The 25866-nt window shown below is 38.2% G+C and overlaps 1 protein-coding gene across 1 annotated transcript in view; it reads left to right on the top strand.

Annotated features, from left to right (window-relative positions):
• The window catches only part of LOC124286343 (apoptosis-resistant E3 ubiquitin protein ligase 1-like), a 98706-nt gene that overhangs the window by 50936 nt on the left and 21904 nt on the right, over nt 1-25866 (top strand). Inside the window, 1 exon segment of the mRNA XM_046722704.1 lies at nt 25513-25724. Coding sequence (XP_046578660.1) covers nt 25513-25724 — 212 coding nt within the window.

Raw genomic sequence — 25866 nt, 5'->3', positions numbered from 1 at the left:
CTAGTGAATGAGTGGGTGAGTTTAGTTTTATGGCATATTCAGCAATATTCCAGCTATATGGCGGCAGTCTGTAAATAATCGAGTCTGGACCAGACAATCCAGTGATCAACAGCATGAGCATAGATCTGCACAATTGGGAACTGATGACATGTGTCAACCATTAGTCAGCGAGCCTGACCACCCAATCCCGTTAGTCGCCTCTTACGACAAGCATGGGTTACTGAAGATCAGTTCTAACCCGGACTGTGAAGCCCATTTCTGGTGTCCCCCGCCGTGATGTTGCTGGAATATTGCTAAAAGCGGTGTAAAACCAAACTCAGTCAGTCTAACCCGGACCTTCACGGGTATCTAGGGAATCTAACCAGGGTCTTGATGAGTGAATGCTTTAACATTTAACCTTTAAATGTCACTTTGGCCAGTATACATTCATCACAGACATCTCTGAAAGGCCTGGGAACCTAATAGAGCAGAATCCTTGTAGGAGTGTTCCAGGGTTACAAATCTCTAAAATCTGCTCACATGATTACGTGACAGAATTCCGATCTGATTCTAGAAATATACATCATTAGTAGTCAGTGCGAAACACTTTTGAGTCTACTTACCCAAAGCTGTCACGTGACATGATTTTTAGTATCTTTCCGTGTTCCGTGTATTGACAAATATTAGGAAGACTTGTTGCCAGACTCATTGGATGAGGAGCTAAATTTATGGATAGCTTAATGTGGAGACTTGTAGTTATTAATATATTTTTGAGAGAGCATCAAACCATGAAGGAAGTAGTCAATGTATTTTGATGTCAGTAACCGGTTTCTAATTGATACACATCCTTTCAACATCTTCCTGGGAACATCTTCCTCAGTTCAGATTTGCAATTTTGTTGTGATCAAGTATCCTTTTTTTTTCCCATGACCTAATGTTATAAAAACACTGCATTTTGTCAAATCAGATATCTTACATCCTCTTTTATTCAAATCACACCTAAATAACTTCCAGTATCACATGTTTAGTTATGAGACAGTTTTGAGAGTAAAACAAGAAACTGCACCTCCTGGGGATGACGATTGCCTGTACTGTTCTGGAGTGAACCACTTCAGTCAGGATCTGCCATCATCATGTGGAATATAGATTTCTTAGCTTGTAATGTTATGTACTTCATTCAAAGAAACTTACAGAAGCAACATACCTAAATCAATTGGACTTTTCTCCGTCAGCTTATTAGCTGCATGAAGGAACAATGCGAGATTATGTCTTCATGGTGAGTAGTCTGTCATCGGTAGACTTGGCAATTTCATGCCGTGAAACCTTCCTAGATGGAAACTCCAGTCAACTTTTCTCTTTTAGTAATTTCCTTATATGTCTTGAATAGATTAGCAGTAGAATATTTAAGATTGGTAATTTAATTAACAGCCAGAAAGAATTTTTTTTAGTTTTTGAAGTATGGTGTTGGGTTGAAAAGGTTAAGGACAAAATTAGATTCCTTTACAGGACATGTTTACAGATGTATACAGATATTAGTGAGATACTGCATGCAGACATAGCAACCTAGCCTTGCTCCAAGACTATACTGAAGGCTTAGCCTATGGACATATAGTAGTTCTATTCTTTAAAGGGGCAAGTCTAGATAAACAGACAGTACAGGACGTCTAAGGATGCCAGTCTGTTTGAGGGATATTTATATATTTGTTAGAAATTATCATTTAAACTATAAATTATTACCTTACTCGATTATTTACATAAGGATCTTGTAAACAGATGTATACAACTTAATGCTTTGTTTAGCGCCACAGTATTCCAGCAGTCAGTAAATAATGGAATCTGAACCAGCCAATCCAGTGATTGACTTCATGAGCATGGAGCAATATACAATTTGGATATGATGAAGAGCATCAACCAAATTAGCAAGCCTGACCATCCAGTGTCATTACTCATGATCACCTGATACTACTATACAAGCATGCATTTCTTGAAGACCATTTCTAACCCAATAGTGACCTTCACTTAATTATGCTGCAAGTTTTGAGCCTAGGTCAAATTCATCTTGAGACTTGATGTCAGTAGACTTGACACTTTGAGGATTTCAGGCTGTTATGATTGTCAGATTCAAGATATCTCAAGAATGGATTTTCATTTCAAGGTCACAGACTTTCAAGAAGATACTTCTGGATTTTCTTGAATGTTTTTCATCTAAAAGCAATTTCTTTATTACTTTTGAGGATTTCATGCATATTTCATACACCATGACTTTCATGTCAAGGTCAAATGTCATACACCATGACTTTCATGTCAAGGTCAAAGTGAGTCTTGAAAATATTTGTGTGTTTGAACAGCTACAGAGCAAGATATCAAGAGTTGACTGGTCATGTTTTTGTTGACATTTAACTTCATCTTAAACTACGACCTTCACTTTAATTACTTTTTAAGTTTGATAATTTGCGGTGGGGGATTATGTCACCTTAGTGACAACTGCTTGTTTTACTTGACTTGAGCTTCAGGCAAGTGGGTAAACTTGCAGACTGAATCTGATAAATTGATGTATTTGTGTTCATACAGACATTCATTAATCATGTATGAGGCATGTATCACAACAGTGTTGTTTTTAATAGTTCGGTTATCAGCAGAAAGCCGACTCTCATGGCCAACTTGTCACGTAGTTCAGGGACATGATGGATGCAATACGATTTACAGCAATCAGCTCATGTCACGTCTCATATTTCACAAAACCTGTTCACATGGAATAGTTTTGGCATCATCTAGGGTTTGTTGTGGAATATGTTGCAGTTTGCTGTCACAAAATTATATCAAGGCGGGCTCGCATTTAAGTAAAAGCTCTATCATGTCAGCACTGCACATCTGTGTTCAATATATTGTCAGGTTATCTAAAGAATTGTAAAATATTTATTTGCATATTTTTTGTAAGCTCAATTAGGGGCGGTAGGCAAGCCTAGTGGTTAAAACATTCACTCGTCACAGCGAAGTCAGGGTTCGAGTCTCCATATGGGTACATTGTGTAAAGCCCATTTCTGGTGTCCCCTGCCGTGATATTCCTGGAATATTGCTAAAAGTGGCGTAAAACTAAAATTTACTCACTGTAAGCACAAATAAGGTCAGACAAAAGTATCTACCTCTTATGGAACGTGTCAGTCAGTTTTTTCTGAATTGCCAATAAACCCCAAAACAACTCATCTTTAATTTGTTCTCCGACTGAAGTAAATCTTTGCTTGCTAATCTGAAGACAACTGTACTTATTAAAGAATTAACATGCTGTTTTACCTCTCACCTATTATCACAGCAATAATCGTTTAGCTAAACAAATGTATTTTAAATTTTATTTCAACCGACTTAACCTGATTTGTTAGTCAAATGTTAACCTACACGTGTGATCTCCTGTGAGTAAAGTCCCCAGGCCGAGTGATGGAGGTCACAGGAAGTAGATGTATATTACTTGAGTCCAACACAAGGCCAGGTGCTGGTGCTGACAAACCAGGGATCATAATCAGATCATCATGGGATTCAAACCCATGACCATAGGAAGATGTCTTATGCATGTCTACCCGTGAAGATTCGGGTTAGAATTGGTCTTCAGCAACCCATGCTTGTCGTAAGAGATGGCTAACGGGATCGGGTGGTCAGGCTAGCTGACTTGGTTGACACATGTCATCATATCCCAGTTGTTTAGATCGATGCTCATGTTGTTGATCACTGGACTGTCTGGTCCAGACTCTATTATTTACAGACCACAGCAATTTAGCTGGAATATTGCTGATTGTGCATTAAACAACAAACAAAGAGCTATCAGTCTGCAGTAATCCTGAACAATTTAGATGATTTAGAACAAAGAACAATGGGATTAGTGTTTCTAGTCTCTGTCTTCTGATCGGAAGAGCAACAGAAGGAAGGAAGATATTTTACATTGTTTGAATGATAATTGAGTATTTGTTTGAAAGGACAAAGGAAATAACTAAGGATGTTGCATTGTGCTGGTGTAAAGCAGGGCATTAGTATTTCCTCACTGTCATTGTGGACCTCACTTTCACCTATACTGTCCCTACTTTCCTCCTTGAGGAACATAGTGTTTTGACAGTAACATTGCCACAACTGATGGAATTGTTTCCTTGTTTTAAGCAAATAAATGACAATTATGGCAGTTTTATCAGTGGTCATATCTCAGTATACTTCAATGTATACACACCTTTACTACTTTGAGTTTATTTGTATGTCTTTAGCAAATTTCCAAAAATATCTCCCTTTGGGAATTTTAATTTCCTGAATATATGTTCACATAGCAGTAAATATTATGTTGGCGTCGTCAAGCTGAGCGTGTTTCACTGATAAAAGGACCATTAAGAGGGTGAGGCTTTGGTTAATTATCACTGTTCCATCCAATACGATGTAAAAATAGTTATGAATACATGGTAAAATATCTCTGAAATTAACTAATTTAAAACTTTGAAAATAATCCAAACTGTGAACAAAATTTGATATATTTGCCAATATTAATTCCAATTTAGTTTGGAATTGTCGGTACATCTATGGAGGTTGTCAACAGGAGCTGTCGAGCATATTAAGCAGTAGGCTGTCATAGTTCTGGAGTCTCAGCTGCCATGTTTTTGCATATAGACAAGCTCTTTCCTCTCGGACGTGATATGTTCTGTTGATGAAGAAATATGACATCCATTACCCCATGTACATATGGAAGGACTGTGGCTGTCAGACAGTCCAATATATCACTTTCAGTATAATCAATGGTACCTGTGAGATCAGGGCTGCAGACATCCATGGTGTTAAGACAATTTGCTGTCTGTAGGTACTGCTCATAGACCAGTTCGGGAGGACTGGAACATGAGGGCTGAAATTTTAAGATGGATTTGTATTGGTTCCAGTTTTCATTTGGCTGTGTAAGCCAGCCATTATTTTCATTAAAAAGATCAATTTGTGTGTGTGCTACACCCATCATGGCTGTTAAAAATAATTACAATGGCTCACAGTACACATATGTCAGAAGTACTGTGAACTTTCTATTGACCCTGACACTAATAAATAATGGAATAACAGCCAAATATGTAAATAAAGCCCCCAAACTGGTATCTCCATTAATAACTCTTCATGAACCCAACTCCATATTTTATGTTGCTATGCAATTTTCTTCATTTGTGACCTAAAAATTATATTTTATTTTTTTCTTAAATTACAGCAATTTAAACAATTGAACTTCAAAGGTCTTTTTCAACCAATGACTTGAAAACTATTATATTATTATTAATTATTTTTCCAAGAATGACACCTATGTACAATTTTGAACTTAGACAGTTTTTTCAACCAGTAACTTGAAAAATATTGGCCAAAATGTTTTCAAATTTGGAAAACAGCACCTTTGTCTAAAGGAGAGGTACAGTGCTCCTTTGTTACATGTATTTGTCATTTGTTCGTGAAGAAGTTGGTAATTGAAAATATACTACATGTTTCTACTGTGGAGAGAGAAATCACACAGAGCAACACAGGCATGCTGAACTCAATGGGACTATTCCATATCCATAAATTGAAAATAGGATGGAAAACAAAAAATATAACTGTTGAAGCTGAAACAACATCTATGAATTATGACGTGCAATATATTTTCAGAAAAATTATTTGGGGGCAATTTGATATCTCGATGACTTGATCTATTTATGCTAATCTTCTTATTTTTCTCATTTTGGACTTACAAATGTGTCTGTTGGAGGCATGTGTTGGTCATTTAATCATCAGCTGTCACTTTATGGCATTGTCCAGTGTAGGGGCCACAGCATTGGCCTCTAACTTCAGACACCACAGTTTCTGCTCAGATGACCCAGCGCATTTAGAGAGAACCAAGCAGATCTATTGGGGAAAAGAGGAAGATGGACTCTGATTTTTATTTAACAAAGCATTTGTTGAAGATAAATGTAATTTTTCAATAACAGCCAAATTGACAAGTTGTATCGAAGGATTTACCCATCTCAACTAGAGTGAGTGAGTATGGTTTTACACTGCATTTAGCAATATTCCAGCAATATCATGGTGGGGAACACCAGAAATGGGCTTCACACACCAATGTGGAAAATCGAACCCAGAGTTTGGGTATGATAAGCAAACATTTTAACCACTAGGCTACCCCACTGCCCCCTCAACTAGTAATAAAAAAGACTACTAAACCTCATGGTGACGAAAAGCTCTCCACATGGCTGTGTGACAGAGTTTACTTGGATTAGGTATTGATACAGATCTTACATATAGATATCTGTAGCTAAATGTCTATTGTTAAATATTGGAGAAGTAACTTAGATCAGAATTTGAAAAAGAAAAGGTCTGAAAGAAATCAACATGTTTCATGTCACTTGTGACAATTTTCTACAAGGATTAGTAACAGCATAGTTTAGGTGCAGCACAGAAAGAAGATGTAACCGTTTGTAATGCTGGATTATGTATTTTCAGATGTCACCTATTTAGACTTGTTTTAGACTTGTTCATATGATCAGCAAGTAAGCAGTGAACAAACATCCCAAAAACAATAATACAAGGATATTGTGTGTGTAGATTAAAACTTCATTTCACCACAGTAGTGTGTGAAAGAGATCAGTGACACAGTTTTCATATTGGTTATTGTTAATAATTCTACCCATTGATGATATTTCTGATTATTAATCTTATTAGCCAGCTCTTGTCTGACTGACTGAGTGAGTTTGGTTTTACGCCGCTTTTAGCAATATTTCAGCAATATCACGGCGGGGGACGCCAGAAATGGGCTTCACTCGTTGTACCCATGTGGGGATTAAACCCGGGTCTTCGGCGTGACGAGCCAACGCTTTAACCACTAGACTACCCCATCGCCCCAGCCAGCTCTTGTGACAAGAAGGATAATGTCAACTTTTCCGTCACAAAGAGTAATAGTCTAGCAGCTCTAGCCTCTAGTGTCAATATTGTACAGTTTTGTCCATACCCTTGAGCATTCTGTTCATGCCGCATGCCAAGTTTTCCAACAGTATCATGCGACTCTTGTCCATAACTTGTTTGATCAAGGTTACAACATTCAATGCCTCAGTAAAGCTTGCAAATCTTTTCTGGTAGACAAACAGAGAACATCTAATGCATCAGTGACAGAAATAATGTCTGATTCACTTCCCGATTTGACTTGTACCATGTATATCTGTGGTATATTAGGTGAACATTCGACTTGCCATGCCTGTTTTGGGAATGGGTGCCACAGGTAGGACAGGATACGTTCACCTTTTCGTGAACACCGTGTGCCATCACTATTTGATAGTGATTCGCAAACACATGCTCATAATGTAGTTGAAATGGTACAATAAATTCTTTTATTGCAGATATTTACTTAAAGGTCACATGCAACCAAAAAATCAAACATAATTAAAACACAATTATCACTTCTTCATGACATATAATATGCATTGCTGATTATGAAAAAACAAATAAACAAAATTATAAGCGTATAATCGCAAATCAAAAGTGCAATATTTTGTACTTGGGTTTACCTCCCTCGAAACGAAGCAGCCGGGATACCGAACCCAGTCAGAGCGGGTGGGTGTGCACTCAAGTGTAACGGCTGGTTCATTAGCAGATGCCACCTTCACGGCTCATTGTGTGTGTATATATAGAGATGTTGGGTTTTGTAAATACATGATCAGTTTTTGTGTATAACATTTTGCAATCAACAGAGACATCATAACATGACATGTGTTCAAGTATCACACCTGCCTGTCTGTGTAATTACATAATGTGACAGAGACCGAACTCGGGCCATAAATCAATGCGCTTCTGTTTATGGTGTATAGCCTGATTGGTGTTAAGTTCAAATTGCATGTGGTCAGTGATCGCAGTTGTGTACTGAATATTGTCATTAGCAGACAGGCAGGCAGACACACAGGTGTCAATAAAACAAGACATTGTGTTTTGTCTGTGACAACGACATATCTATATCACAGTTAGAAATTGTGTCAACGCTAAATAATGACATTGCTTTTAAGTATCGAACTGAGAAAGTGACTCGGTAAGAAGAACGTGTGGTGAAATAGACAAATGAAATTATATAAACAGTTTATTTACTGTCATAACATATAAAAAGCTCACGCCTGTGAGATATCAACGAAACATTATGAAAATAGCTCACACCAAAGCCTTCAGCGAGTTTTCACTTCCAAGTTGCGCGAACCTATTTCACTGCGCACATGCTATGAGCACAGCCCAGCTGTTGAAACCCGTTTTCCCCAGAAAAGTCTGGGGAAATTTAGTGAAACGTTTGAACTCCGATTTCGCACGTTTTTTTTCATCGCGTTATTTTCCAACTTTATAACTTGAATTTGCATTTTTGATGATTTGTTTCGGTAAGTCTATACCGAAAGGTATCAGAATCTGCAAAGTTGTGTTTTACGTTGCATGTGACCTTTAAGAATATGGAAAGGATTTTGTCGCTTTTGTTATTTCCTGAGTCTTACTGTCTCCAAAATCATAAGGAGTGAGTGAGTGAATGAGTTTATTTTTACGCCACTTTTAGCAATATTCAATCAATATTGTGGTGGGTGACACCATAAGTGGGCTTCACACATTGTACCCATGTGGGGAAAAAAACTCGGGTCTTGAGCATGACGAACGCACACTTTAACCACTAGACTACCCCACCGCCCCAAAATCATAAGGAATATTATTAGTGGTCAATGATGTGTGAGTAAGAAACTAGTACCCACTGTGAACTGGATCTGACCAGTCATAATGAAGATGCTGATAGTTATAGATGGTCACATTGCTGTCAATGTTATTCACAGTAAACTCATGAAAAACTCCATGCATGGTCAGAAATCCAATATGCTGATTTACTTCTGACAGTTCCGGTTTGTGGCTGCCCCAAAGGGCGATATCACATTCACTTGTGTCGCCATGTCTCAGGTCCAGGGGGACATCTCATTCACTCAAGTCTCTATATATATGTTGCCATTGATCACAAGGCTTGATGATTATCTTCCTGGATGACCAGGGCTTTACAGAGCACCTGCTGTGATATGTAACACCAGCTAGTGTGAAATCATTACAAAGTTAGACTGTATTGGGATTCAAAGAGTCATTAGTTTCCAGTTTGTTTTATAAAAATGGTCATTTTGCTTTATCCATATATTGATGAGTAATGTTTTGTAAATAATCTCAAGCTTTTAGATGGAGTTAGTTGTAACTCTGACATTTATCAGTTTTTAAATGAGTTAGGTTTTAGAGTGATCTGAACAGTTTTTAATTTCTAAATCATTTCCATCTTGTAAATGTAGCAGTCATAAATGCATATGTCATGCGGACATGGTGTTGACATGGCAAGGATGAAACTGAGGACAAATTAGGGGTTTACATGCAAGATCACCAGATCCTGGCTCTTAAAGGGATGCTACTCTGGACAGTAGTTTTTAGTATGTTGCTTCTGTTGTTTAACACCAAGTTCAACAATATTCCACCGATATGTCGGGGAAATATCAAGTTTGGACCAGGCACAAGCAGTGAATATAATATGAGCAATAGTCCACACCACTGAGGTATACAATCAACGAAGTATTAAGAAAATCTGACCTCCTCGGTTGCACACAAGCAGGATCTTCTCAAACTTTGGACATTTAAATGCAGATGCTTTGGGTGCTGGACCAACTTAGCTCCAAATCAAGGCACCATCACATCCGGGATTCAAACCCAGGATCAGCTTATCCTGGTAATAAGTTATACTTCAGTGCTTATACCACTGGGCCATGTGTCCCCCCTTATCAGTTTGACAGGAGTTCAGTTAGTTGCACATTGAAACTTCATGTATGTTTCATGACCTGTCTGTGTACCTGCATGTCGACATGACACTGTCGCTAATGTCTCATTGACAGCCGTCATGACGCAATTGATTTACGTCGATAGCACAGTCGATTGTGTCTGCATCATTTCACGATCTTTGATCATTCTGGGTTCTTTCAGACACAGTACGGCAGGAGGTACAGCTACTGTTTTCTTAATGGATTAAGTTAGGTATTTCTGTATATAGATGAGCTTCAGTAAAAGCTTTAATATGTGTAATGTCTTGTTAATGGTAAGTTGATAAACATGCATCATTGTGTCGGCTTTGATGATGTATGACACTCCATGGCTACAATCAATACAGCTGGGTGTATGTTTATATGCTATATACATATTGTTTGATTTCTCTCTGACTTCAGTCCATTTGCGACAGAGTGTGAATGGTTAAGTTACCATGAGAACACACTTGAGTGTAATGATGAGAGTTGACATGGAGTTGGATCAAGCTGTGGTTGATATTTGTTGCCATTGTGGAGACTATAGGGGTGATATTGAAAGCTGGATATAAGTAAGTGTAGAATTCAGATCAACGGTATTGGTAGTTGTGATAAAGAATAATCTTTAAAATATTCAGAAGTAATCAAATGTTAATTATATATCAAAATGTTAATTATTTATCAAACAACTGCATGTGTAATGAGGGTGAACAATGAAGTGTTTGGATGATATTTTGGATGCTGAGGGTGAATCATCTGATTTTCCTTCTTTCAGCAGAGATATGTTTTAAGTATGGAATGGGTTTTGTTAATGCCCATCAACTACTGAGTGTGTATATGGAGACTTAGCACCTTCTTACTAATTCTGTGGTTGATACCTATCGAGCAACTACCGGTATATGGATTCCCAATACCAATGGAAAGACAGTTTGGATGTCCAACATCTATTGATGACTATTTGGATGTCCAACACCTATTGAAAGACTGTTTGGACTTTGAAAGACTATTTGGATGTCCAACAACCTTTGAATGACAATTTGGACGTCCAACACCCACTGAAAGAGTATTTGGATGTCCAACTCATATTGAATGACTGTTTGGATGTCCAACTCATATTGAATGACTGTTTGGATGTCCAACTCATATTGAAACACTGTTTGGAAATTGGATGTCCAACACCTATTGAATGACATTTTGGATGTCCAACTCATATTGAATGACATTTTGGATGTCCAACTCATATTGAATGACTTTTTGGATGTCCAACACATATTGAATGACTGTTTTGGATGTCCAACTCATATTGAATGACTTTTTGAATGTCCAACACATTGAATCACTTTTGAATGAACTGTTTGATGTCCAACTCATATTGAATGACTTTTTGGATGTCCAACACATATTGAATGACTGTTTTGGATGTCCAACTCATATTGAATCACTTGTTGAATGTCCAACTCACATTGAATCACTTTTTGGATGTCCAACTCATATTGAAACACTGTTTGGATGTCCAACACCTACTGAATGACTTTTTGGATGTCCAACACTAATTGACATCTATTTTGATGTCCAACACCAATTGAATGACTGTTTGGATGCTGAATGACTAAGGGTGATCAGGTAGGCAAGTGCCTAAAGTATTCATCAGCCCACAAATGAAGGGTTTCACTCCCCACATTGGTACAATGTGTAAAGACGTTTCCTTGAGACAGTTCTGGTTGGCTGATGCCCACGGGCAATATCACGTTCACTCTTGCGACCATTGATTGCCACACTTGATGATTACTCCACCGGAAGACCATTTCTAATGGCTATTGCTGAAATAATATTGTTAAAAGGTGTAAGACCGTACATTCACTGTTACATGCATACTCGCCATTGAATGACTATTAAGATTTCCACACTAAATCAGCATTGTGATAAATATACCAATGGAAACACGTTCTATGCCGACAGGTGAGATTTTCTCAACACAGCTGAGCACATAATTGCCTCTGACATGCAAGCCTTAGAAGTATCCTCAGTGCTTCATCTAATACAGCAGCACCTCCTGTGTGGAACCAGGATTGAGTTGTACACGGAGAAACACATCATCTTTGTATGTCCACACAATAGAGCCCCTATATAGAAATACCTGTCTGTTTTTAGAATATGGATGCATTTCTGTTTTGATGAAAAAGGCATATTATGAAATTGGTCTAGAGATATAAATAAGCCCATTGTGCTTGAATGTCAGATGGTGCCAGATATAGGTACACATATGGAACTAACTGTCAGATGCTGTGGTAATGTAAAGAGGGAACCTATATGGATATGTAAAAGAGTAAAATAGTTACTTGTTTGTGAAATGGATATCTATTTCAAGGTGTTTCTGATATATTTGAAGTGTACTGACAGTGCAGTTGATTAGGATGATAATGATGTGTTAGTGTGTTTGAATTGTTTCATTACCCTTAGAATATTTTTATCATTCAGTTTGTCCCAAAAAAATGACCCGTGAAGATTCGGGTTAGAATTGATCTTCAGTAACCCATGCTTGTCCTAAGAGGCGACTTAAGGGATCAGGTTGTCAGGCTCGCTGACTGGGTTGACACATGTCATCGTATCCCAGTAGATCGATGTTTATGCTGTTGATTCCTGGATTGTCTGGTCCAGACTCGATTATTTACAGACCGCCACCATATAACTGGAATATTGATGAGTGTTGCGTAAAACTAAACTCATTCACTCACTATGCCCCCAAAATAGTATTTGCTATCTTTTGATGTCAGCAAGAATGAGTTATGTGAACATTGGTGTAAAGAATAATGTTTTCAGGGGCCCGATCCACAAAGCGTTCATAACGTTACGACCTGTCGTAACTCTATAGTTAATCATAGGCTTACGAATGTCGTAGCGCTATGGCTTTATGGATCGTGCCCCTGATCCATAGAGAAACGGACACAGAATTATAGAAATGTTAAGATCTTACATCTTGTGTCTGTTGTAAACCTAACAACAGCAGCCAATGTCTGGGGATAAAATAGTTTGTGACTTGAGGAAGAAATGATTTTTGTACCAAATTTCACCTTTTTTACATATTTTTGAAGCCTTATCATGCAACCTATATGGTGGCATGTCAATCAGTTATAATTCTTCATGTCTACTGATCAGCTAGCTTATTGAGCGAAGGGGAAGTAAGGCCTTCTCAGACACAGGAAATGATTTCCTCTTGGTACGTAATGCATATTTCTCTGTCTGAACACAGTTCACATAATGATCATAAATCTCGTACAGGAAATCCCAATCCAGCGTATCCCAGAAGTCTTGATCACCGTCCCCCTCATCTGTCTGAGTGGGGTGTAGATCCAAAGAGGTTTGGTCTGTCTTGATGGGTTCTTCAAAGAATTTTCTGCCTCCTCCTGAATAATTGATTCAGGTTCCAGAACCAAGGTTAAGAGATAGGTATGATTTATTAAGAGCATGGCTGTCCTTTGCTATCATATTTGTATTTCATATTTTGTTTTCTCTGTAGGACTGTGTCCTGGATTCATGTGGGTTTCATGCGGTAATCAAGATATATGATCATGAGTTTTTAATGTAAATTGTTCCTTCGATCACTTCAGTATCCCCAGAGGGACACTGTGGAAATGTCAAGGAGTGAGCAGGTTCCAGGGTTTTTTTTAGTGGAATCTTGATTTTTTTTTGTTGCAGTAAAGCATTGTTGCAGTAGGAACTGTGATGAAACTCCATAAGAGTTATAAATGAGAGTACAAGCCACAATGCTGACTTGGGTCCTGTGAAATAGAATGACTGGGATTATGACATTGGCAGTCTTTGATTTGCATGCTGAAAACTGGTTATACTGTTACTTCATCAATCATTACATCTCTGCCATACGCTGAACATGATTTATTTATGTCTTCATAGAGATCATAATTCTATATTAACACTCAGAAAGGATGTTTTACTGACTTCCTATGTTGAGGATTCAGGTAGACGGAAGTTGAGTATAACAAATGGATATCATTGAAAACTCCTAAAGCTTGAATAATAGATCAAATACAACTTAACTTACAAGAAGGCACTGGAAATAAGGATCCTTTCTTGCAGATACATTTGCACCCTTTGTTTTCAGGGTATAATGGGTACCCAGTAACCTCTTCTTATAGTACGTCTGCTTAGTCAGGTGGTCAGGTCTTATTGACATCCCAATGACATGGGTCCAGACTTTCAGTCATTGGATTGCTTGGTCCAGACCACTGAATATTGCTGACCTCAAAGGTTAGACACTACATTCACTTGACCCATGAAGATATGGGTTATAATTGGTCTACAGCAACCAATGCTTGTTGTAAGAGGCAACTAACGGGAACAGGGTGGTCAGGCTCGCTGCTTGTTTACATATGTCATCGTATCCCAACTGTGAACATTGAGGCTCATGCTGTTGATCACTGGATTGTCTCGTCCAGCGTTGATTATTTACAGACTGCTGCCATATAGCTGGAATATTGCTGAGTGCTGCGTTAAACAACAAAACAACCATCCCCAAGCCACGCTTGTACGATCAGGTCCTAATTGTGTTGATTGATTCACATGTCGATCACTAATCCAGATTCGACTGCCATCATCTAGCTGTGAAACTGCTGAATGTTGTGTTAAAATAACAAAAATAACCTCAAACATTCACTCAGTCTCTTTTCACTTTTGTAAAACATTGTTCCTCTCATCTCAGCTTCATATGTCCTTTGCCTCCTCAGCCAGCCACTGTATACTTATCCTCCATTCCATAATCTTCACAGCCTGGCTGGGATATTTCCCAATTCCTACGAGCGACTATGATGCCCAAACCAAGCCAGCAAAACATTTAGCTAATGCTCTTACATGACACCCACCTGTAGGCAGGAAGATTACAGTTACCACGTGACTGCTGGACAATCAGGCCCAAGTCCATGCTGGTATATTTAGTCTGCAATTGTCTTGCTCTTTCCTTGTATTGCGGTAATGACGGCTTGGCAAGGCTTTGCCCTCCCAGAGGAGCTGTTCTGAGATATTGGAGTGTCATCGCTTGTGGGTTTATGGCAGCTTCTGTCAGACTGGTATAGGCTGTGGTAACATTTGGCAACAACACTGTGGCAGATTCATGATAGCTGCACCTCTTGTGTGTGTCCTCTGATGATGTGACTGAATGGGGAACTGGAGCCGAGTGGATTTAAGTGGATGGATTCCATACGGCAGGGTTTTATGAAGGACTTAGTTTGAGCTAAAGACGGATCTGTATCATGGGAACATGCAGGTTTGTGGGACATATAAATCATATGAATGTATAGTCCATTGTTTAGTTCAGCCAACTTGATGACAGAGATTTATTGTAAGTGTGTTAATGGCTCAGTGCCAAGTGATGTATTGTGCTGTGGTCCTTGGTGGTGTCATTTGTGAGGGATTATAGAGAGAATGTAAATATTTCCAAACCTGAAGGACCTGCTTGTAGGGAATGTTGTTCATACAGGTTCGTGTAAGTTGTACATGGGAAATACAATCTTTTTGGAATGAAGTTATATTCAAATATATTTTAGAAGTTAACATTTTAGAAAATATGATAACCTTTACAAAGTGTTTCTTCTTCACAAAGATCTTAGTTCTACATTTCTACTGATAGCCTTTGAGAAAATATAAGAGTTCCACATAAAATATTAGCATGGATTCGTATATGCCTTGGCCCTGGGACCCTTGTTTTTAGAATTGTTGTTTGTTTGTTTTTAACAAAAACGATATAAGTTGTCTGTTGCACAACATGTAAGTTTTGCACTGTTCCGCTATGTAAGCATATCTTTTTCAAGGGTCAAGCGTGAAAACAAAAAGAATCATAATTATGAAGATCATTCGTGAGTGGGTGAGTGAGACAGGCCGCGAGTGATTATTTGTTATTATTATTATATGATATTTGTATAGCACCAATATCCAGGTCAGCTGCTCTCAACGTCACATCGTATTTTCAATCTCCACTCCCTGGGGATCATGCTTGGTTTTATGCAATAATCCAGCAGGTGACATGATCCAAGGTCTAATTGAAACAATGTGGTGACTCTAACCTGACCTATGTAATGACTCCCAGTTACCACACAGCATCACAGGTCATGAAGATGATTAGGAATTATACAACTGCTGAGTATATTGCAGATTAATGCATAGTCTCTGAAAACATACAGCTTTGATAGAAACAAAAAACATTACTGAAATCAATAGAACCAGTATTGAAATGGGAGATTGAGAACCTGAATCTGTAGTCAATAATACATTTAAGGGTACAGCAATGGTGTCGGGCTGTTGAGACTAGGTATGTTGATGTAAGAGTCACATGAACTGGTCTCAACTCTCACACAACTAACTATTTCACTAGGCCCTTTAAACCAAACAAGCCAATTACGATGAATCTTCTAGCTGAATATAATAATGCTTCATAATTAATCTATTTTCTGCATTGGGAAAGCTTGAAGTTTATTTCAGGGAGAGAATCAAATGGTTCCCAGACAATTTAGATAGTATCTAACAGAAGCTGGTTAGTCTTTATAGGTTAAATTCTTGCCTCAGGCTAGTTTAGGCAGATAATATTCATAGGATTGGATAAAAGTTCATTGCTGGAAATATATTTCCAGGAAACTAATTAATGTGACATTTGGACAGTCCAGATGATATGCAGCTTTGTATAATGTATTACGATGTTATTATGTTTTAATGATCACTATCCTGATATCAAAATGAAATATGATGTTTCAATTACTGTGTTTTTTTGTAATACTGAGAGGATGAATGACATAAGCCAATGTTGGAATAACTGGCCAGATATATTGACTGGCTGCCCAACATTGATAGTGAACTCAACCATATTAGTTAGAGATTGAAAGATATTTCTTGTTATCATTCTTATCATTGTATGTCTTTTTGTGAGGGGCGTTGGGGTAGTCTAGTGGTTAAAGCATTTGCCCATCACCAGGGTTCGTTTCCCCACATGGGAACAATATGTGAAGTCCACTTCTGGTGTCCCCCTCCATGATATTGTTGGAATATTGCTAAAAGTGGCATAAAACTAAACTCACTCACTCTTTTGTGAGGTAATGGTTATAAGGTGGTATAACTGTAATATACACCTGTTTGTTGTATATCTGTGTTGTACATGAAATTTCAGGGTGTAATATGACTGACCAACTGACCACTGCATCAGTGTATATGCAGATTAAGTCTATAACATAGCATGATTAACCGTTTAATTATTGACACTGCTCATTGATAATGTGTTTAGTTCTTTGGTCATCCATATGTAGATTCAGATGATTCTGAAGATCAGGTATCTTCCATTTATGGCTTATCAAGCTTGGCTGCACAGCACATTTTGACAACAGATAGATTTAAAATATAAGAAATAACAATACATAATAGCCAGTGTTCCAAGGCTAATACAAAATATACGAGCAGACTTGTTTTATGTACATATGAGGGGTGAAAAAAATGCCCTTCTTCGTTTTCGGTGTAGCTTTTGGGTAAAATGATGCTGAATAGTTACAAATACATGTCTGCCAGATGGTAGAAAAAATCAGGAAAACAAAACAATTACCAACACCTGTATTTTGTCAGGTAAACAGTTGACAAGCCTTTGTGTTTATGAGTGAGTGATTTTGGTTTTACGCCGCTTTTAGCAATAATCCAGCAATATCACAGCGGGGAACACCTGAGAAATGAGCTTCACACATCGTACCCATGTTGGGAATTGAACCCAGGTCTTCAGCATGATGAGCGGACGCTTTAACCATTATGCTACCCCACCGCCCCCTTTTATGACAGGTGCCACTCCCAGTATACTCCCGACCACCTCCGTGGTGTAGTGGTTAGAGCGTCCGCCCGGAGAGCGGAAGGTCGCGGTTTCGATCCCCGACTGTGTCATACCAAAAGACGTTTAAATATGGTACATGTTAGTCCCTGCTTGGCGCTCAGCATTAATGGGTACAACAAGGACTGGTCGACCGCGTCATACCAAAAGACGCTAAAATATGGTACTTGTTGGTCCCTGCCTGGCACTCGGCATTAATGGGTACAACAAGGACTGGTCGGCTCGGAGTCAGTATAATGTGTCTGAGTGGGGTATTCATGCTTCACTGCGGCATGGTATCTAAGTGGGCTAGCACTATAAAATCAGCTTAAATCTGGGCTAGTACAAGCAGCTGCACATACACATACATACGCATGCACGTCATCATATGAGCGAAATATTCTCAAGTACGACGTTAAACCCAATTTCACCTCACCTCACCTCACCTCACCTCACCTCACCTCACCTCACCCCAGAATACTCCCACTTTTTCTTGAAACACCTGGTGTCATCACCAATTTAGAGCCGTGGATGAGGAAGGGGTTTTGTCAAATTTGTTGTGTTTAATAATTAGATGATCAATTATTTTATCAATTTAATTTACAGTTTAGATGTAAACAAAGTCAAAATTATTATGTCAAAATGTTTAGACAGGCTATGATTTTGTTATATTATTTAAATATTGTACATGGATTCATGGTAAATGGTGTTTAAGACTTTTCTGGTCGTGCGTGCATATAAAACATCCTACATAGAACAAGCTCACCTTCCAGCACTGTTATTATACTGCCGTGTCCATTTGCCGTTTTAATCATGAAGTACACACAATCCCATCAACACTGAAGGAAGAGTTACAATCAGTTATTAGTGGGTACCAAGTGCAGGTCAGCTTGGAGGACATGCCCCCAGCCAGAGGTCAAGAGGTTATGTCCATCACTGAGGCCATGTATTGACCATGCTGCCATGCTTAGAGAGTATGTAGAGACCATGCTTAGAGAGTATGTACATAGTACCATAAATCACAGTTGTATTAACAGGCCTCCACAACATTGAAAACAGTTCATGTTGATGTGAGTATAATGGCTGAAGTGATCACATGGGATATTTTGTCCTCAACTGCTTCCCATCTGTTTTGGGGAGATGTTATTCCTTTCAAGATTTGTCAATGGTTTGAAGGAGGAATTTTCAAATTGGAAATGTATATGTGTGTGCATAATTTGGAGTATACAGTACATCTTTAGGTTTGAAACGGGATGTGAAATATATGTTTTGATTTAGGCAGTTGTTTTTGTGAATTTTCTTGGTTTAATTTATGCTTATACATACCCAAATAGTGTTTATTAGTGTATCATTTCAGAATTGTTCAATATTTACCACTGACTGACTGAGTTTGGTTTTTACGCCGCTTTTAGCAATATTCCAGCAACATCACGGCGGGGGACACCAGAAATGGGCTTCACACATTGTGCCCATGTGGGGATTCGAACCCGGGTCATCGGCGTGACGAGCCAACGCTTTAACCATTAGGCTACCCCACCGCCCCTCGATATTTACCAGGTTTACCAGAGAACACACATGTGTTGACATAGTCTGTCATACATATAATTTAGGAACTGTGTTTTCTGTAAAATATGTTCATAATTCCATCGACTAAACTATATTAACCATTTGAAGCATAGATTCTTTCAGTGGTTATTATTGTATATACAAGTGTATGGCATGTTACTGATAATTGTGTTGCCATGATTTATAGTTTTTTTCATGATATTTTGTTTTCAAGGAATATTGATTATTTATGAAATATGTATCATTAGGTGCACAATATTATGTATCTGGTTCAATTTGAAACATGGTAGATGTGAATGTAAACATCTTTATGTAAACTGTATCTCACTAACTCACTCTCACTCATCCACTCACCCACTCTCTCATTCACCCAACCACTCTCTCACTCACTCACTCACTCACTCACTATCATAACAATATTCCCACAGAATGAAAACCATGTTTAAGTTTATGTTTTGGACACTTACACTCACACTTGAATATAGATGTATTTTCAATTAGAATGAATGTTATGAGCCACCCAATTCTTTCATATTACTAGAGTTGACTGTGTGATTCGAATTCTAGAAGTTAGTGAGTAAATAACAAAAAACAAGACAAGTTCTTGTTTATTGCATAGAGCGACGTTTTGGTGCATTTTCTTCCACCGTCGTCAAACTAATTTACTACAATTCATCTGCCATGCCAGTTCTTCCATACTCCTATAGTAAATCAGTCATTGCATGTCAGATTAACTAAGACAGAGTCAGGCAATCCTTAACTTTTTTGAGTAGTATAGCTGGTCTCCTATTCAATTGATGACCACTGAAGAGATCATCAGAGGGCACTGACCTACTTCTGCGTGCTTTATGTCTCACTTTTATCATCGCTGCTCACGCTAGAGCCATTGACAGACATGATTATTTTCTAGATGTCGCCGTGATACCATGGAACTAGTGGTGCCTGGGTGTAAAACTCTGTCAACCACCAGCCTTCACTCTTTTACTCCTGTGTAGGTCAAACTTAACAGTGGATGCCGAATCAACATTATTGAATGAAGTAAAGCTCAAAAACTATCACAGCATGTTGCGTGCTTAACCTGTTCCCTGATGGACATCAATTGGAACACAAAATTGCTTGCACTGTGTTACGTACCAAACCACAAATTACAAAGCGATTATCTCTGTTTGTGTGGAGGCCATGTTGTAGAGTGTGGCAAAACCCTGCTATCATTAAGCACAGTGTTCACATGACATACTCCTGACCACTAGTTCCATCATGCTGGTTTAATATCGGTGCAGACTGGAGGAGGTGATTGCCTTCAGTCATCCCTAGTTTTGATGTTTCTTGAAGGATTGAATTTATGAGCATCTTGAGAGTTGGACAATTTCATAACCCTCTTATTTCTAAGATTGAGATGACAGTTCTCTTTGTAGAATTGACATTGAACTTCCTGTAGTCATACAACAGAACTATCAGAACATTTTCATATTGAATTAGGAATCATTCATTTTGTTGTGAAAAGGTGCTTCTACTTTATTTCATTAATTGTATTTCTTTATTCCATCTTTAATTAAATATTTGTGTTTGCTGTCTGGAATAAAAGCCAAATTAAGGAAGTATGGTATTAGAGGCACTTTATCCATTCTGAAGATGTCAGTGCATGATGGGTATGTGCAGGACACTTCTGAAAGGGCTGATGGTCATCTGTCTTGACAACCAGTGGATGACCACTTTAGAATTATTTGGTAATGTCTTTCTGAAGACCAGCTTGGTAATTTGGTCAGTTACAAACCTCACTGTTATAGGTTACTTCATGATCTCTTTGTCTTAAAAACTACTACAAAAATAGCTTGACAGAAATAGACAAAACAAACAATGGCAATTAGTGACCATTGTCAGAATTAATTGCCATTTTTGGATAATGATGATTACATGATGATGATGAACCAATGCAGTTGAAGACCATTACCAGAGTGAACAATGTAAACAGGCTGATGTTAACTGATTAATAAAACTAATAATAAGACATTTACAAGGTAGATAAACCAATGACTGGCTTTTGCCAGGCTAAACAAACCTAGCAGGTGATCAGTGTTAGAAAAAATGAAACGAGTAGGCAATCAGAATTTACAGAAGCAGATGACCTGTGTATGAGAGTATTAGGAGATTTGCTTTGTAATCACAACACAATTAATGTGCGCTCTCACGCACGTCAGACTTTCCCATGTGGCCAGACAATTAGGGTGGACCAGTGTGGCTGTCAACAGGGAGATAGAATGTCAGAAATATTGAAATCCAACAAAGGCATTATTGATCTTACAAAACTGCCATGTTTCCTTGTGCATCGTTATATCCTTGTGTTAGGATTAGCAATGTTGAGATGAAAAGGGAATTTTCTCCTCAAAACGTTTCTGGCAAACATGCTTACAATGATTGATGACCTGACTTTGATAACACTGGAGCTGGCCTCTCAGTGGACAGTGGTCAGACTTCCTAGTGACTAAACCGTATGATATTCTGAGGAGGCCTTGGAATGTTTTAACAAAAACATTGCGTTGGAAATATTCTCAGCTTTTATCTAAAAGTGTATTATTTCCTTTATATACTTGATGTTCTGTAAAAAGTATGTTGTGAATTGTTTTTAATAGGTGAAAACTTTTCAGTTTATCTTCCATTCACTTAAATGTTCGAGGGGCAGTGGGGTAGCCTGGTGGTTAGAGTGTTTGGTCATCACGCCAAAGGTTCGATTTCCCACTCGGGCATAATGTCTGAAGCCCATTTCTGGTGTGATATTGTTGGAATATTGCTAAAAGTGGCGTAAAACCCAACTCACTCACTCACTTAAATGTACAAGGTGGGCTGACAAAGCCACTCCAGCCATAACAGTGCGACAGTGCATATGGTACGTGCTAAGGATTTCTATGATTAGCTCTAACAAGGAAATGTTCAGACAGGCATATAAACAGTATATGTTTTCCCATGACTGCTGGTACATCTGTTATCATGTCCTGATATCTGATATATGGTAATTCACTGATACATGTGGCAAGACCAGGACAGGTATGATGCTTGTCCACAGTGAGGCAGTTTGATCTGCTCGTTAGTCAAGGTATTCACTTTGTTTATGTGTCTCTTGGTTTTGAATTTCTGCTTTTTAAACATGAAATATATTTTAACTGTATACACAAACTATGTATCTCATATGTGTGCCTTTTAGGCTAGATGCATGAATTTCAGTACAACAATTAAGCTGGTCAAAAAGTAATCATTTTTACAGCAACACAGGTAAGTATAGTAATTATTTAACTGAGATAGGTGAGTTAAAAATGTTCAAGAAATTGTAATAGAAACAGGTACTGAAAAATATTGTCAAAACTGCATGTCACAATAAATCCAAATTTTAAGAAAGGAAATCACTTATATCCATTTGAGGTAGGGGTAACTTATACCTTTTTAAATACTACATCTGTGAGATGGATTCCTCACCGTAGACTGGAGTCTTTCTCTAATCTTTTACTGATCATGGTGAAACTAATATTTTATATTTATATTTTCCTAATATATCAGTTATGGTAATAATTGATAATGAAATTTTGTAAATATTATCACTCCATGATGATATAGCGCAGACAGAACTAATGTAACAAATGTTATTTTAATGATTACATGTTCATGGTTTTCATGAACAAACATCCTATTCTAAATAGAAAATGTGCTAGTTTAAGATATTTACTATGTGCTATGTACATGTTTTTAGCTTGACTCTGTCGCACTGCACATTGTGTAGGCTGTTAGAAAAATGTCAAATATAACTGATATTTAAGTCTTATGAACTTGAATGTCTGATGTTGCACATGGTCATTGTTAATTGTTATGGCAATTCAGTGCTATATTGTTGAATCCAGTATTGAGGTCAAGTGTAAAGATATTTCCCTGTATTGCATGTTGGAGAACTAAACCTATATTGTATATGGGCTGGTATGCCAATGTAAGTCTAATCCATTTCCTTCTTACAAACAGGGGAAATACCCTTCACCCATGCACTGGTATGTAACACTCAAAGGATATACTACTCAAAAGAAGTTAGAGACATTGATTGTTTCATATATTTGCAGTTAATCTCTCTCTGAGTAGTATAAGTTTAAGGCTACATTGCTTACTGAAGTCATGCCTGCAGACTGTGATACATTCAGATTGGAACTTTGAAGTTAACTTATTGGAAGATGTATTTAAAATGAAAAGCTGTTATTTATGAAACAAATTAAGCTAAATTTAGCTGGAATACTGCTGAGTGCGGCGTAAAACTAAACTCACTCACTCTCTATTTCTTACATTGACAGTGTTTTTGGAAAGTGTTGACAAAACCATAGTTCCTTAGGTGATATTTGCAGAGACAAAATATGTTGGACATTTATAATATAATTTGTTTGTTAAAAATTAATGTTAATGTCAAACTTTTAAACATAATGTTTCGCATCCTGTCAGTGTTTCTTTTGTCAGTTTTGTAAGCATAAGCTAGGAGTTAAAATGTTTCTATGGAATATGCAAATCTTGCTTGCTTCCTGCACCATGTGTAACAGTCAGCTCATAAGGTCAGAACTGTGATCAGTTCTTTATAGTAATAGGCTTCTTCATGATGCCAAAATCCACACCAAGCACTGTAGTATTTAGGTTATGCAGTGAATAGAGTAAAACATTTATCAAGGCCTTCATAGAGGCTGAAACCTGTGAAGTTCTGGGTTAGAATTGATCTTCAGTAACCCATGCTTGCCGTAAGAGGCGACTAATGGTATCAGGTGGTCAGACTCAGTGACTTGACACATGTCATAGGTTCCCAATTGCACAGATCAATGCTCCTGCTGTTGATCACCGGATTGTCTGGTCCAGACTCGATTATGTACAGACTGCCACCATATAGCTGGAATATTGCTGAGTGTGGCGTAAAACTAAACTCACTCACTCTTGGAGGCTGACATTCCACCCAAGTGTACAGCAGATGTTGATAACAATTCCCATTTGGATATAAAGTATCATTTTTTAGTAATTCACCAGAACAGAATATTAATGAATATTTACAATTTTTTTAGGGAGAATAGGACATAAGGGTTCATTATGTCCTTTTTCAAAGTGAGATATGGAGTTATGGAATATGTACTAGCCTTGCAGTAGCACAAGTCATGTTAGTTTGCCAAGGCCACACATGGTATTGTTGACTATAACTATTACATAAATATTTGAGTGTCATGGGATCACTGGTTCAGTGGTTATTGCTGTGACAAAGTAACACTGTCAACATGGCGTCGATATTGTGCATCAATCAGTTAACTACAATATTGTATTCGTGAATAATTATTCGTATTCGTTACCCAATATTCGTGATACATATCATATTCGCCACGTAGTGTATCGAGGCAGCCCTAATACATATGATGGTTCTGGTTACATCATCCTCAGATGTGGCAGACGTTTCTCCTATGAATTAGATGATGGGTTCCCAATGTTTTCTTCACCCTCCACTGACTCACTAAGTATAAAGTAATCCTCTATTGTTGTCCATACAACTGCTTACCCTGTGCTGACTCCTGGGCATCTTAGGTACAGTTCTATGCTGTAGGATAGGTACAGTTCAATACCTGGCGATGATTAAAATTATTTTTTAAGGCAGCTGTCACAGTGTATTCAAAAGTTACCACATAAAAATAACACATTAAACCCTGTGAAATAAGAGTGCTAAGCAATACCTCAACAATGCCTCAGAAAGCTTCATGTGCATGTGGGGCGGTGGGGTAGCCTAATGGTTAAAGCGTTGGCTCGTCACTCCGAAGACCCCGGTTCGAATCCCCACATGGGTACAATGTGTGAAGCCCATTTCTGGTGTCCCCCGCTGTGATGTTGCTGGAATATTGCTAAAAGCAGCGTAAAAACCAAACTCAGTCAGTCAGTCATGTGCATGTTCCGTATGGCGATTTGGTTTCAGAACAGACTTGTCTGTTTACATGCTGCTGAGATGTGGCTGGGATATTGCTGACTTCTTTGTCCATCAACATTCTTTCACTTGCTCCCATGATCATTAAACCTGTAATTACACCTCCCATTAAAGAGGACTTGCAGTGAAAGCCCCAACTTTACAGGTAGCCAGAATGGCGGTCATGTTCCAGATAGTGATCCAGCAGGAACCAGGGAGCATCTCTGTGTAATCAGACCATGATACTTTGGTTTTCTTTGACAGCCTCTTGTATCTGCACGGTGCACTGATAAGGCTGTGACTTTTACTGACAGGACTTACACTGCATGCTCTCATACATATTTAATCAGGGAATCCTTTCTCTGTTTCAGTGAGTATGCTAATCCTGACCTCGTCTGTATCTCTAACCGTCATGCTACTGGGAACAAATCGCACGTGGTTTCAACAAAGGACTCTCACATCACCAAAGGTCGCCATCTTTGACTTCTTCACTGGACGCTACCCTGCCCCACAGTATTGTACAGTCCACTGGGAATGGAAGGAGCCTCAGGTTGTTGGGAAGACCGTTGCATTCAATATACGGGTAGGTGAAAGACTTTTTGTTTTTGTAACTGTGTGTTGGTTCAGCTCCTAAGGGCATCTGCTGATTGTAAGGATTTGGGGCGCTTTCCACAAGCGATTAAAATATAGTGCTAACATGGCTTTGTAGGTTCAACTCCAGGACA

Source organism: Haliotis rubra, unplaced genomic scaffold, assembly GCF_003918875.1.
Source record: "Haliotis rubra isolate DU_JTF1 unplaced genomic scaffold, ASM391887v1 Scf380, whole genome shotgun sequence".
Taxonomy (NCBI): Eukaryota; Metazoa; Mollusca; class Gastropoda; order Lepetellida; family Haliotidae; genus Haliotis; species Haliotis rubra.
This window is presented reverse-complemented; position numbering and strand designations above follow the sequence as displayed.